This window comes from Hakea prostrata, chromosome 1 (genome assembly GCF_041222555.1).
Source record: "Hakea prostrata isolate BN-2017 chromosome 1, UWA_Hpros_2, whole genome shotgun sequence".
NCBI classification, from domain to species: domain Eukaryota; kingdom Viridiplantae; phylum Streptophyta; class Magnoliopsida; order Proteales; family Proteaceae; genus Hakea; species Hakea prostrata.
Window position 1 is genome coordinate 2,772,769 of NC_142600.1, and position 12,282 is coordinate 2,785,050.

The 12,282-nt window shown below is 36.9% G+C and overlaps 3 protein-coding genes across 4 annotated transcripts; 1 reads left to right on the forward strand and 2 right to left on the reverse strand.

Annotated features, from left to right (window-relative positions):
- The first annotated feature begins 1,260 nt into the window (after window positions 1–1,260).
- Window positions 1,261–3,462, forward strand: LOC149026645 (protein transport protein Sec61 subunit gamma). The gene is made up of 3 exons (XM_089154963.1): window positions 1,261–1,472; window positions 1,626–1,741; window positions 3,256–3,462. The coding sequence occupies exons 1-2, from the start codon at window positions 1,379–1,381 to the stop codon at window positions 1,739–1,741; spliced, it is 210 nt and encodes a 69-aa protein (XP_089011089.1). The 5' UTR covers window positions 1,261–1,378; the 3' UTR covers window positions 3,256–3,462.
- Window positions 3,463–5,461: 1,999 nt separating this feature from the next.
- Window positions 5,462–8,838, reverse strand: LOC149026646 (uncharacterized). 2 transcript variants are annotated; one of them, XM_089154974.1, is made up of 5 exons: window positions 8,750–8,838; window positions 8,597–8,667; window positions 6,285–6,358; window positions 5,940–6,044; window positions 5,462–5,668 (listed from the first exon to the last, which is right to left on the reverse strand). In XM_089154974.1, the coding sequence occupies exons 3-5, from the start codon at window positions 6,327–6,329 to the stop codon at window positions 5,570–5,572; spliced, it is 249 nt and encodes an 82-aa protein (XP_089011100.1). In that variant the 5' UTR covers window positions 6,330–6,358; window positions 8,597–8,667; window positions 8,750–8,838; the 3' UTR covers window positions 5,462–5,569. The 2 variants fall into 2 exon arrangements, with proteins under 2 accessions (XP_089011100.1, XP_089011108.1); XM_089154982.1 differs by having other exon boundaries at window positions 8,597–8,662; window positions 8,750–8,778.
- Window positions 8,839–10,451: 1,613 nt separating this feature from the next.
- On the reverse strand, window positions 10,452–12,282 carry LOC149026647 (vignain-like). The gene is made up of 4 exons (XM_089145447.1): window positions 11,812–12,282; window positions 11,330–11,583; window positions 11,069–11,215; window positions 10,452–10,913 (listed from the first exon to the last, which is right to left on the reverse strand). Exons 1-4 carry the CDS (start codon window positions 12,275–12,277, stop codon window positions 10,638–10,640), a joined length of 1,143 nt encoding a protein of 380 aa, XP_089001573.1. The 5' UTR covers window positions 12,278–12,282; the 3' UTR covers window positions 10,452–10,637.

The following is a 12,282-nucleotide window of genomic DNA, read 5'->3' on the forward strand; positions in this document are numbered from 1 at the left end:
TGAAAGCTATAAATGAAAAGCTCTACTAAAGCGGATGGAGTATTTGTAATTGATTTTTTTGGTGATAATAAATGTAATTGATTGCAAACACAAGGGTATATATGTAATATGCCCGATTAGATTATTATGCAACATACTCAAAAATGCAAAACCTGGGACAATTCAGTTGTGTTGGCATTTTATTTGCAGCAGTTGCTTGCTGCCAATGGCCAAGATCATATCACGTGTAAAAAATTGTATTCAATGGTTATAAATTAAAATGTAGTATATAAGTATAAATACAAAATATTTAAATTACAATCAAGATCTTTTAATTTTTAAACCAATGATTCTTATTGGAGGGAACAGAGATTTCAACATCTATTCCTCTCTCTCTCTCCCTCCCTGAAAGTCTCTCTCTTTTTTTTTTTGTAAGTTGGAAGCTCCTTAGAGAGTCCGACTCTATATATAAATCTCCCCTGGTTTTTTTTCTTGTTTTATATTGAAAGAGAAAAACAAACAAAAATTTAATCCATTGTTGTGACAAAAATTTATAGGTAATTTTCATCTGGACCCCCGAGGTTTGATCAATGTCATTTTTAGTTCAAAAAAACTAAGATTTTGCATCTACCTCCCCTGTACTATAGAAAAAATCAATTTAAGGCACAAATTATCACTTCTATGACATATAAGGGTCAGATAGATTTAGGGATCTGTTTTGTAAATTTAGAAAATAATAAACTTATTTTTGTAAAAATAAATATTTTAAATATAAAAAATAAAAATTTATTTTATTATTATTATTATTTTTGGAATGAGGCTCGTCTCGACCAGCTTGCACAACTACATCTTTAAGGCGTTTTTTAATATAATTAATATAGGCAGAGCTTCGTCCCCTGGTCCGAGGGAATTTGTACTCTGACCTCCAGCATTGATTTTTACGAACTAAGCCACCCCTAGGAGCTAGGTGATTTCCATCTATATCATAATTTAGTTGATTTAAGACCGTTGAATATTTCTTAAGCACGTGGCAAAATCCTGACCCTTAACTGCATGTAAGATGCATGTAAGAGGGCTGGTGCAGATAAAAATCTGTGTCGAGATGCGAGACACCAACCAATCCAATAATTCCAACTAAAAATACATTCGGAATTACCTTTTTAGTTTTTTTCCTTGAAACTGGAGTCTGGACCGATAAGTGACGACATGGGATTTCCAGATCGGGTTCACTTCGGGTTAACCGACCCATTTGTGCTGCTATTAAACTATTCCTCGACATATCTCATTTGGTCGCAGAAGAGTCCTCGTTTCTATCGGAAATATCAGAAGGGTGTGTTTGTTCCTCTTCTCCATCGAAAGAGCGAGTAAAAGAAAGAAGAAGACAAGGAAGATCGGAGACATGGATTCTCTAGATTCCGTCGTTGATCCATTGAGGGAATTTGCTAAAGACAGCTATCGCCTCGTCAAGCGCTGCCACAAGCCCGATCGGAAAGGTGAAATCTCATCCTGTTTCCTTCTTCGATTGGCTGCCGCCGCTCCAAACTTTCTGTGGCTCGCTTGTAGATTTACTTTTTAAATGTCACCCTATCGTCTGGATCTTAGAATTCGGTTACAATTTAATGAAAAATTTTCATTCTTTGATGTAGAATTCACGAAAGTCGCGTTTCGTACGGCTGTCGGCTTCGTCGTGATGGGATTCGTTGGTTTCTTCGTTAAGCTAATCTTCATCCCTATCAACAACATTATCGTCGGATCTGCTTAGGTATGGAGTGAAAAACTTTTTCTCTATTACTTCTCCTAGGGTTCTCGTTTCTGTTTTCCTGTTTGTAAAATTGCATAGCCTGAGAAGCAAATTTATTGCAAATTAAACAACCATGCACATGATTTTTTATATGTAGGAACTAATGTTGATGTTGAAGAACCTTTAGGGTCAGATCGGAAATCATTTCAATCTCTGCTTCCCCACCCCAAAACTTTCTTCCCCTTCTTTATTCTTGGGAATATCGATCTGAAGAACCAGTGCCCTGAGGGTCTTTAATTTTTACAAAATTGATTAAGGTTGAGAATGATGATTTTTTATTTATTAATTATTATTAATTTTATTTTTTGAATGCTGGAAATTAAGCCTGGAGAAAATCTAGTATCTTAGCTGAGGGATTTTAACCATATTAGGAGAAATTACAATAACGTGAATATAACAGATGATTTAGGAAGCTCTGATGGGGTGGCATTTTGGGAATGGAAACACCATGTGGTCCATGCAAACTTCGATTGAATTATAATGGTCAGGATCTTGGAATTCTCCGATTCCTACTGCAGCTTTGAAAACTCAAACCCCTGATAAAAATTGAGTGATCGGTTCACATTTTCTAGGGCCTGGAGCATATTTTAGTTAATGAATTGGCATTATTCAATAAGACTCAAAGTTGATGTTCGGGCGAACTTGGATTTGAAAAGTTGCCTTTGAAATCTTCAGATTGTGAAAATTGATTGAGAAAAATACATGAAGACTGAACTTGATTTTCGCATGTGGTTAAGCAAATCAATAGCAGGTTTCGGGCCGGTTGATTAAGTATTTACTGAACAACCTTTGTTATAAGCTATAGGAAGTGAAATCTGAAACTAAACTGCAGAGTTTAGAAGCTGCACCATTGCAAGGTAGTAAAAGTTTGGAATTTTGACCTGTTACGTAGTGGAGAATAGAAAAAGGGATAGATAATGTGTATCAATTCAGGAACTACCTTTGGATAACAAAAATTGCATTGAAACCATGGGTATTGGTTGTTTGCCGCCTTCTTTTTTGTGGCAGCCCCCTCCTCTGCACACTATAGATGAATGTGAATTCTGCCATACACTGCTGATCATTGTTGGGATAAGGCTTCCTAGGGAAAGTGCCCTCCAGACTCTGTTGTGTGGAAGCCTTTGGCACCGGGCTCACCCTTTTTATTGTTGATCATTGTAAGTTGTAAGTTGTAACCCCTACATGAAGGGTTAAACCTTATATGGTATGGTCACACTACGATATTAACTGCTGAAATACCATCATCGGTGTTTTTGTCCCTATGAGGCTGATAATCCCTTTGCTTTCTGGACAGGTGGAATACCTAGCTTCATGTTTGCAATTTGAAGTGTACATTAATTATGAGCTCTAGCTACGCATTCCCTATATATTAGTTAGCTTGATGAACAATGTTAAACATGCCTTCATTTGCGTTGAAGTCTGTTAATCTTGGAATAGTGACTTATTCAATTGCATGTGTTTCATTTCAAATGCAGGTAACATGTGGTTATAGAGGTAGAAAGCAGGGATACTCCTTTCCTATGGGAGATTATGTAGGGGAAGGATACTAAAAACTCCACTTGTTCTATGTATGCGTCTCATTTGCTTATCTAGTGAAGAGTTTGAATTTTATTGACTAGGGATTGCTTATTCTTGAGCTTTACTTTTTGTTCTTAATGAAAGATTTACAACTTTTCGTAGAAGTCACCTTAAGGTGTACCATATGCGAGGTCAGCTCACTCGTCTTTGCAACTGTTTTTAGCTATTTATTTTCGTAACTTTTAAGCTTGTTGAGTTACTTGATTGCTACATATTTTGCGTTGGTTTGCCACTTTCTGTGCCAAATCACTTGTGAGTTTGGAGTAATAAGCCAACGGTTGAAGGAAAGCTGAAGATGGGAGTGAGTAGTGAACATATAACTATTTTAAAATTGGGAATGAGTTAAATCAAGCTCGTTCTTGCTGCTTACATCATAAAGATAATTTCATTACAACTCTTAATAGAAACACACTTATTCATCAGAAAGACAGGATCAAACGCACTTTGATCAGAAACCCAAAGGAACAGTGGTGGTTAATATTTGACGATGGGACAAGAGGGTTGATTTTATTAGACATCTTATATTAAGTTACCTTTGAGGGCTTGCAAGTCTGGTTTGGCTACATATGGATGGTGACTCTGGTTATCCCCTCTGAATTGTTCATCGCCAATCAATCAGCTCTTGCACAGAAAGGATCAGCACGTTGGCGGGCTTTGATTTTGTTTATGCTTTCAATGGGAGCTATAAGCTATTGCTGAGAAAACCCAGCAAGAACATGTATTAATAGAAGTGAGGTTAGGGGCAGCTAGCTTTATTTGTTCTATCAAAGAAATGGGTAAAAAACTGAAAAACCAGGCAGGCTTCATGTACCACATGAGCCGAGCCTTAGTCCTTGACAGAGCAAACGGCACCTTTCTTCCTCCAATCAATGAAGGGATATCGTCTTTGGTCAGCTTCTTGTATACAAATTGAAATCATTTCAGTAAACCCTGTTGCTTTACTCAACTCATGGCAAGTAACGAACCCGTTTCCACCTCATGCTCATTCATTTCACTGAATTTGAAGAGACTTAAATGCATTTGCTTCTCAGTTGGATCACGAGAAATCATGTAGTGTCTGCTCCATCTCTCGTACAACCTATGTGGAGTCTCTTTTGTTTGCAGCTCCTTTTATTCGAAGTTCTGGGCTAAGTTTCCAGAAGCACTAGCAAAGCCAGTTCTGAGAAAGCAACACAAACTGATGCTGCAGTTACATTTTGGTCAATCAGTAAACCGTTGCCAGCAATCAGAATCATAAGAATGAGATTTTGAGGTTTGGAAAACTCAGATTTGAAAAGTTTCTTTGAAGTACTATGATTGTGAAGATTAATCCAAGAAAATGGAGCAAGACATGAATGGATTTTATGTAACAAGCCAATTGATGTCAGGTTCGAGCTGATTAATAAGCGACCTGGACTAGAATTAACAGAAACATAGGGTGGTAAAAAGAGAGAGGCCCCAAGGGCTTTAATGCCAAACCTGGAGTCAACAGGTTAACAAACAATCAAGGAAAGGCTAAACTAATTCGAAATAGACAAGGAACGCAAGCTAATAAGTTCATGGCAAGATAATACAACAGAGGCAATCGCAGATTAACATGGGCTAGGGTCGTAAAAGCAATTGTCGGCAGAAGTTGAAAGTTTCAAAGTCGACAGCCAACTGCTGGAGGAGGATTTTTGCTAATTTGGCCATCGCAGATCGCAGGCCTAAGAAATATGCTAGAAGTACAAAATGAGGAAGTAGACAAAATCTATGTAGAGTTGAGAACTTGTCAGATGAGTTGTGCAACGAGTTCAAATACAATCAGTGAAATAGGCTTTGAGTTCGGTTGCACAACAGGCAGAGAAGATTTATCCAAAGTCTGGATTCTCTCCAATAGCTCAATGGATGATGGAAGATCAACTTTGATGATTTACTGTCACTAGAGAGGATCAGGATCTTGACATGATTCATCCTATCAATTAAAAGCCATCAAATTGATATTTTAACGTATGCTTTGCTGGATGAGACTGGCAGAGCATACGGGAAGGAGCATCAGCTTCGCAGCTCAGAATATGTCTATTTCAGGTAGGCAAAACTTGAAAACTTGGAACGAATTTAGGTATCTTTCCCTGTTCTCCTGTATTATTTAATATGTGTAACTCTTTTGTTTGATGTTTGAGTGCTTGTACATAAAATAGTATACACAGCTTTGAACCAGTCTGATATAATCACAATGCAGAAATGTAGTACTCATTCTTGGCTTTGCTGGGCAGTTTCCTTCTTGTATGATTGAAGCCTCTCCTTCAGCTTCTTACTCTGCTCAAAGTTCTCCTTTCGCTTTAGGGCTTTCTGTAAAAGAAACGAATATCCAACCTTTAAACCATAAGGAGCCATAAGATACAATAAGAAGCAGCAGCTAGATAAATACTCCCTCTGTTTCTACAGTCTTCCTTTCCATTTTAGCGGATTTTATTGAAGAGTAGAGGAATGGGAAAAGTGGAAAGGAAGATTGTTTTTAATGCAATAACTGTTCTCCCGTTAGAACTTTGTGCTTTTCAATTACAATAAGAGGGGCCAAGATCCTATATGAAAGGACTGGCACGTCAACAATAGGACTCACTTCTTCTTTGAAACAGCGGTCAAGCTTAATTTTCAACTCTGTACACTCTCCATAGAATTTAGCAATAGGATGGTCAACATGACACTTCTGGAACTCTTCAATGATCTACAAAGAGGGAACACAAAGCAACGACCAGACGATAAATAAAACCCTTTCTAATTATTTAATGTTCAATCTTCTGTAGTAAGATAAGTGTCTATAATAATATCCTCATGACTAGAAACATACGAAAAATTATCTAGAAAATGTTAATCCTGAGTTGCAGGAAACTCAACAGTAAATTTTGCAGAACATCAAAATGAACAAAGTGTGATGTCATGAGATAAATCAAGAGGCTAATCTTACTTCAGCACACATTGGGTGCCTGTGTAATGTCAAGTGAGGATGCATCTTCAGGAAGACACTGGAACCTCAGTAAACTGCAAGATCAAAATAAGCAGTCAAATGTAACTATTTGCATCTATATTCAAAGCATTGAAGCATGTAAATTAACAAATACGGTAGCAGGAAGAGATTAAAAAGTGATTATCAGTTAAATGTTCAGGTTAAATAGGCAACCACTGGGTACAGTAACGAAGAATACTGGACCCTGAGAAACCAAAAGCATGAGTAGAGAATTTAACCTGTCTCTGATATTCATTCAATGCTGTGTACTTAACATACTTGAGTCCACATGAGGGGGGCAATGGTTTGAGGTCTAAATCCCAACATTATACAATATACCATGGAAATAGAACAAATGTAGAAATTGGAGAGCTGGATGGCACTATCCTTAGTGGTCAGGGTTCAAGATGGGAAACAGCCTCTCCATGAAGCAGGGTATGCATATGAACCTACCCAGACCCCTTGGTGATGGGAGCCTATTGCACTGCTACCCCCTAATTATTCAAAAGCTGGATTATTAATTGAATATTCCTCAAAATATAAGTTTTGACACACTTCAGAATGAAGGTTGGCAAAGAAAACTAAAATTGAGTTATTAGGAACCGAAACAATAATTTAAATAATCACTCATGGGTATGTGTCTCCAAGAGTAAGAAGTACTAGATTTAAAAGGTGCAATTCTGATGGTGATCCCATCTATCAACTGAGGAACTATCACATTCACAAGTCCACATATGATCCTAAGACCCAATACTCCTCCTGACACGTAAAATTACACTAATCCAGAAGGTTGATGAAAGAGAATTCATCTTACACGTTTCCTAACTGAAGGATCAAGAACTGTTAGCAAAAAGAAACCGATTGGCAACTCGCAGTGAGATGGCTTAGACAATGGACTTGGCATTTACTTGTACAGGGGGCCTGTTGATCTTTAAATAGATAAACCTGTTGATATGTCCTAGATCTCAGAAGTCACTTAATTAGCACCCTAAATTTCCATCCCTGAATCATTCTCTTGGCACACAAAGAAATAAATCAATTGAAGAAACTACAAGACATCACTAAGTGTTAATTCTTGCCCTTTCTTACCAACCAATACCTCACCTTCGCGGGTTCAGTTTACCATATTACCATTTCATAATTAGACCCTGCTCACAAAATCTGAGACCAAGCTGAAGTTAACTTGGCCTACCCAGGATAATTACAGAATGATCAGGCTGATGTGCTGGATGTTTCAGGGTTCAGAATTGCACAACCTAGGTAGACTAAACGTAGTACTTGCATCTAGGTCAAAAGAATTGGGTTGGGAGCCCAGTTTCCTACCATGCATGCTTTTAGGATTAGAGCGATCAATCACACACACAATCGAATAGAAAAGAAAGAAAGAAATGGAAACAGGGATTTTACCCTGGTTCACCACAATGTGAGGTTATGTCCAGCATTAGGTTTTTCACTATATTCAATGTTCGATTACAAGAGAATATATATAAGCGCTTAGAAACCCTAAGCCACAGCTATTCATTGGCCCAAGCCCAAACTGTAAAGAAACTCCGAGTCCCACAGAAACATGGACTCTCTACAGGCTATGGGGAGAAAGGAATCTATTCCCATGCTACTCAGTAAGTTTTACGGTTTCCTGGTAAACCATAAATCATAGCAATGACAAACAATTGAAATGACCATCTAATGACGTGAAGTCTTCAAACATTGAGGAAATGCATTAGTTCCCAGAGAATCATGTACAGTAAAATGTTAGATTTCAAAAGGAAGGGTTAGAAGAATCTGTTATCAACTTACATGCTCAAGATAACAAGTGTCAACGATCAATCTAATGCGGCCTAATTCAGTAGGAACAAAAGCTTAACTCTACAAACTTGCTTCTGTCTCACAAACTCAGCGCTTAACTAAATATCGCTAAGCTTTCAATTGATGATTGTTCAACAAAACAGTCAAATCAACCATGTTCAACCCACCAGAGATTCCCAAACTAACCCATCAAGAGAGAGTAATCCAAACTGCGTCAACGTCCTCACTTCCAATGAAAAGAGATTTTACACCGAAAACATTCTCAAAACTTTAAAAAAATCCATTGAAACATTTTGATGAACACTTTGTAAGCAATACACAAAACAAACAAAAATTGCACGAAAAACCGTAGGCACTGTAACCTATCTCGATCTGTTTGATTACCTAAGCATAGCTAGATACCAATTTAGCAAAACTTCAGATAAATATACCTTCGTTCCAAAAGAAAGCTGGTGAGAAAAGCTTACCTGAGAAGGAAATTTATGGCCAGTTGACGATTTAAGGATGTGCTATCAATTGGACACTCGCTCGACCTGTCCTGGAGACAGTAGATCAATGGGTAATCGTTAAATTGTTGAGAAACGAAGGAAATAGGAAAAGGAGAACCATCTGGCGCATACCCCTTCTTTTGTTTCAGTGTCGTGTTCCATCATCAGTTTTGACTTTCAGTGTTGGCATGCCGCTTATACTCTACGACCCAAAATAAAATAAAATAAAATAAAATAAAAAATTCACCAAAAAAAAAAAAAAAACCAACTTGATTCTATGCAATTTCCATGCTGCGAGGATTTTGAGGGGTGAAATTGCTGAGGTGCCTAATTAATTATTTTTTTTATTTTATTTATTTATTATTTTTTTTTTGGGTAATCAAGCTTTCATTAAGAGAAAGAGACAAGAAAGAAAGCTGAACATAACCTCATTAACCAATCAGAGGAATATGGCAATAACTCGGTCCCTGAACCGAGTGGGCCTTCCATGCTAGATGATTCACAACACAATTGGATCTTCTAAAACATAGATGGGCTTAAAGCCCAAAAATCTACTACTTATAAATTTGATGTCTTCAATTACAGGTTGTATAAAAGTGGGGGGTAAGGTTGTTTCGGATAAGAAACTCACTAGAATCTGAGAGTCGGTTTCTATCTCCACAAATGCAAAGCCATTAGCTATAGCTTCTAACATCCCTGCTTGCATGGCCTCGACCTCCTTTCGATCACTGATGAGAATGATTTGGGTATGGATGTTGCCACTAGAGGCTTTCCTTCTTTGTTTTCTGTGAGATGCCTGATGTTGAATGGACGTTAAAGTAGATCCTATTAAAAATATGGCTTGAATGTATTACAAAGAATTTTTCTCCGTATGAGTCTCTTTAGTGGACTATAAACTAAAGTTGAATTTTTTTAATGCAATGTATTACGTGTGGGTCTCAAATAGACTAACATTGTTAGCTGCCATTAAGTATATTCAAATTTCATACGTAAAAGGATCAAAATGTCCATCAGATTATTTAATACATTGTGTAAATATATAATTTTAAAAAGAAATAATTGATCATTAAGTGGTAATTATATGGTTAAGAAAAAAAAATAATATATATATATCCAAAAAAATTAAAAAAATATAATAACACTATGTATTAAATAACCTGAGAGATATTTTACTCCCTCAACATTTTATATTTTGAATATACTTAACGGCAACTAATTGTGTTAGTTTGTTTAGGACCCAAACGTAATATATTGCACTAACGGGACTCATACGTAAGAAAATATTTTTTATTTAAGTTGGTTCATATGTGTACATGGTATTTTGAGTGACTAAACTATCCAATGCTAGGCACTACGGACACCACCATTTTAGCTGTACTAACCTAACAAAATCCGAGAAAAGGGTTATAGGTCATTTGGCAAGAAACTCCACTTTGAAATCTATATTTTAACTTTTTATTCAAAGAAAATTATACAGAAACTTTTACACCCTTAATGTTTCAAAACATATATCAAATGTACTCTAAATTTCAGAATAATGATGTGAAGTAACGACTCGGTCTTAAAAAATAAATTCCAAAGTACCATCTTCTGCTCGAATCCGTTTGGACTTGCAAGGAAAAGGATAGTAAAAATAAAACAGTGAAATGCAACCATGAATATTTTTTTTAATATTTTGTCAATCTTTTCCTCACTTGTATGCATTTTTATTTATTTATTTAAAACTAATGATCTTAAGAATAAGAGAATGTTTTTAATATAATAATTTCTCAGAGGTATAAACGTAATATTTGACAAATATATGAGTAATAGATAGATATATAATTTACTCATTATTTATACAACATAAAAGAGGTCACACCACTAGTATTACAGAGCTGGACACACGAGGGTCACAACAGAGAGATCCATGCCGGCACCTTGACAGTGGGCTCAGCATTTTCTCATAAATACATACATACATATATATAAAAGCAACGGAAGCAAATTATATAAATTATTATAAACACCTCTTCATTCTTTAGATTATATTTTCGAGAGAGGATTTGGCCGTTGCTAAAGAAATACCGGTGGGTGATGATGACTTTACAGGATAGGCTGGCATCATGGCTATGCCGCAGAGTCCCCCTTCAGCTGAGACACCACGTTGCATTCTAAAATAACCTTCTTCCCCCCATTCAGCTCCCCATGAGTTCTTCAAAAGCCAGTAATCAAGCCCAGATTCATTATCAGTACCATAGCCCACAATCGTCACTGCATGATCTAGGTCTGTTCCACAAGGTCCAGTGAATATACCCTGTAGATAATTAACATTTAATTTGATGAGTTGGTGGAAATTAAGGGAATCTATACATACCATAATTTTAAAGCAAATAATTCTTATGAAAGAATTCCTGAATCCTGATCATGAGTTAAATTTTTTGTTTTTTCTCATGGTACGTATTTACATACTTGTTTGTAGAGTAGCAATTGAGAAGAGAGACTTCCAGCATCAATGCCCACAGCTACAGGTTGGTAAGCAACAGCTTCCTTCAAGGCAGACTCGTTGTTTGGATCCACTTCCTCATAGCCATCAATTGTCACCAAAGGATGAAGCACCTGTGAAATCAATCAAGTGAATTTGAGGCCAAACATATCCAAAAATTCTCATCTCTCTATACTAAACACAAATTGAAAAAAAACATAAATACATTTGGCCTTAAATTTAAGTACCTTTGATTGCTGACAAGTCATATTTTGAGGAATTTCTTCTGAATTTTTTTCTGTGTAGGGATAGTTCTCCTCGGTGGTTATCCCATTACTCTCTATGATGTATGCATATGCCTTAACCGGAAGACCTCCTTCGCAACCGTTACTGGATTTATCGCAATCGACCAACTGTTCCACGGAGAGGTTGAACAGTTCACCAGTCACGATTTTGTTAATGCTCTCGATGGTAGCAGCTGCTGAGAAAGCCCAGCAAGAACCTGTAAATAAGTGAGATGTAAGTAGTAAAACAAAATGACTCCAGTTTGTTCAGAAAAGAATCAAACAATTAACCAAAAAAACCCAGAAAATACATCAGACATGTATCTAAACAGCCTCTCAACAACAAAAATTGTTTTACTAAGAATGAGAAAACCATCCAAGAGAAGAAAAAAAAAAGTATGCATGTGAGAATCCAAAATCAACCAAGAGAGAAAGAAACTTATTACAGCAAAAGCCTTGGTTCTTGACAGAGGCAACAACACCTCTCTCCCTCCAATCGATGGAGTCAGGAATGTCTTTGATTAACTCATTGCGGTGGTGCGTCAAACCATTATTAGTAATGGTTTTTGGTTGCATGCTTTTGTGTCCGGAATAGCTGCAAGTTGCCATTTTTCTTAACTCAAGCTCAGTCATGTCACTGAACTTGTTCAGCTCCAACAGATATGGAGAATCCTTCTTGTTGTTAAATTCATGAACGTAGATTGCCTTCTCTTTGAACAAATGGAAACGCATTTGTTTCTCAGAGAGGTCTCGAGAAACCTTGTGATGTCTGCTCCACCTGTCATACAATTCCCAGAGACTGCTTTCTGTCTCCAGCTCACTCGCCTGAAACTCAAAGCTATGGGCTAACTCAAGCATTAGAACAAACACTAAAAGTGCAGCAAAAAGGGCAATGACTTTTCCCATCTCCATTGCTA

What these genes read in the sequence shown, in the direction of transcription:
- LOC149026645 (XM_089154963.1), top strand. Translation starts at nt 1,379, where the DNA reads ATGGATTCTCTAGATTCCGTCGTTGATCCATTGAGGGAATTTGCTAAA. An exon ending in CCACAAGCCCGATCGGAAAG is followed by an intron (nt 1,473 to 1,625) that starts GTGAAATCTCAT and finishes TCTTTGATGTAG; the next exon opens with AATTCACGAAAGTCGCGTTT.
- LOC149026647 (XM_089145447.1), bottom strand. Translation starts at nt 12,277, where the DNA reads ATGGAGATGGGAAAAGTCATTGCCCTTTTTGCTGCACTTTTAGTGTTT. An exon ending in CAAGAACCAAGGCTTTTGCT is followed by an intron (nt 11,584 to 11,811) that starts GTAATAAGTTTC and finishes ACTTATTTACAG; the next exon opens with GTTCTTGCTGGGCTTTCTCA. An exon ending in AATTGCTACTCTACAAACAA is followed by an intron (nt 10,914 to 11,068) that starts GTATGTAAATAC and finishes AATTATCTACAG; the next exon opens with GGTATATTCACTGGACCTTG.
- LOC149026646 (XM_089154974.1), bottom strand. Translation starts at nt 6,329, where the DNA reads ATGCATCCTCACTTGACATTACACAGGCACCCAATGTGTGCTGAA. An exon ending in GGCACCCAATGTGTGCTGAA is followed by an intron (nt 6,045 to 6,284) that starts GTAAGATTAGCC and finishes CCCTCTTTGTAG; the next exon opens with ATCATTGAAGAGTTCCAGAA. An exon ending in ACCGCTGTTTCAAAGAAGAA is followed by an intron (nt 5,669 to 5,939) that starts GTGAGTCCTATT and finishes TTTCTTTTACAG; the next exon opens with AAAGCCCTAAAGCGAAAGGA.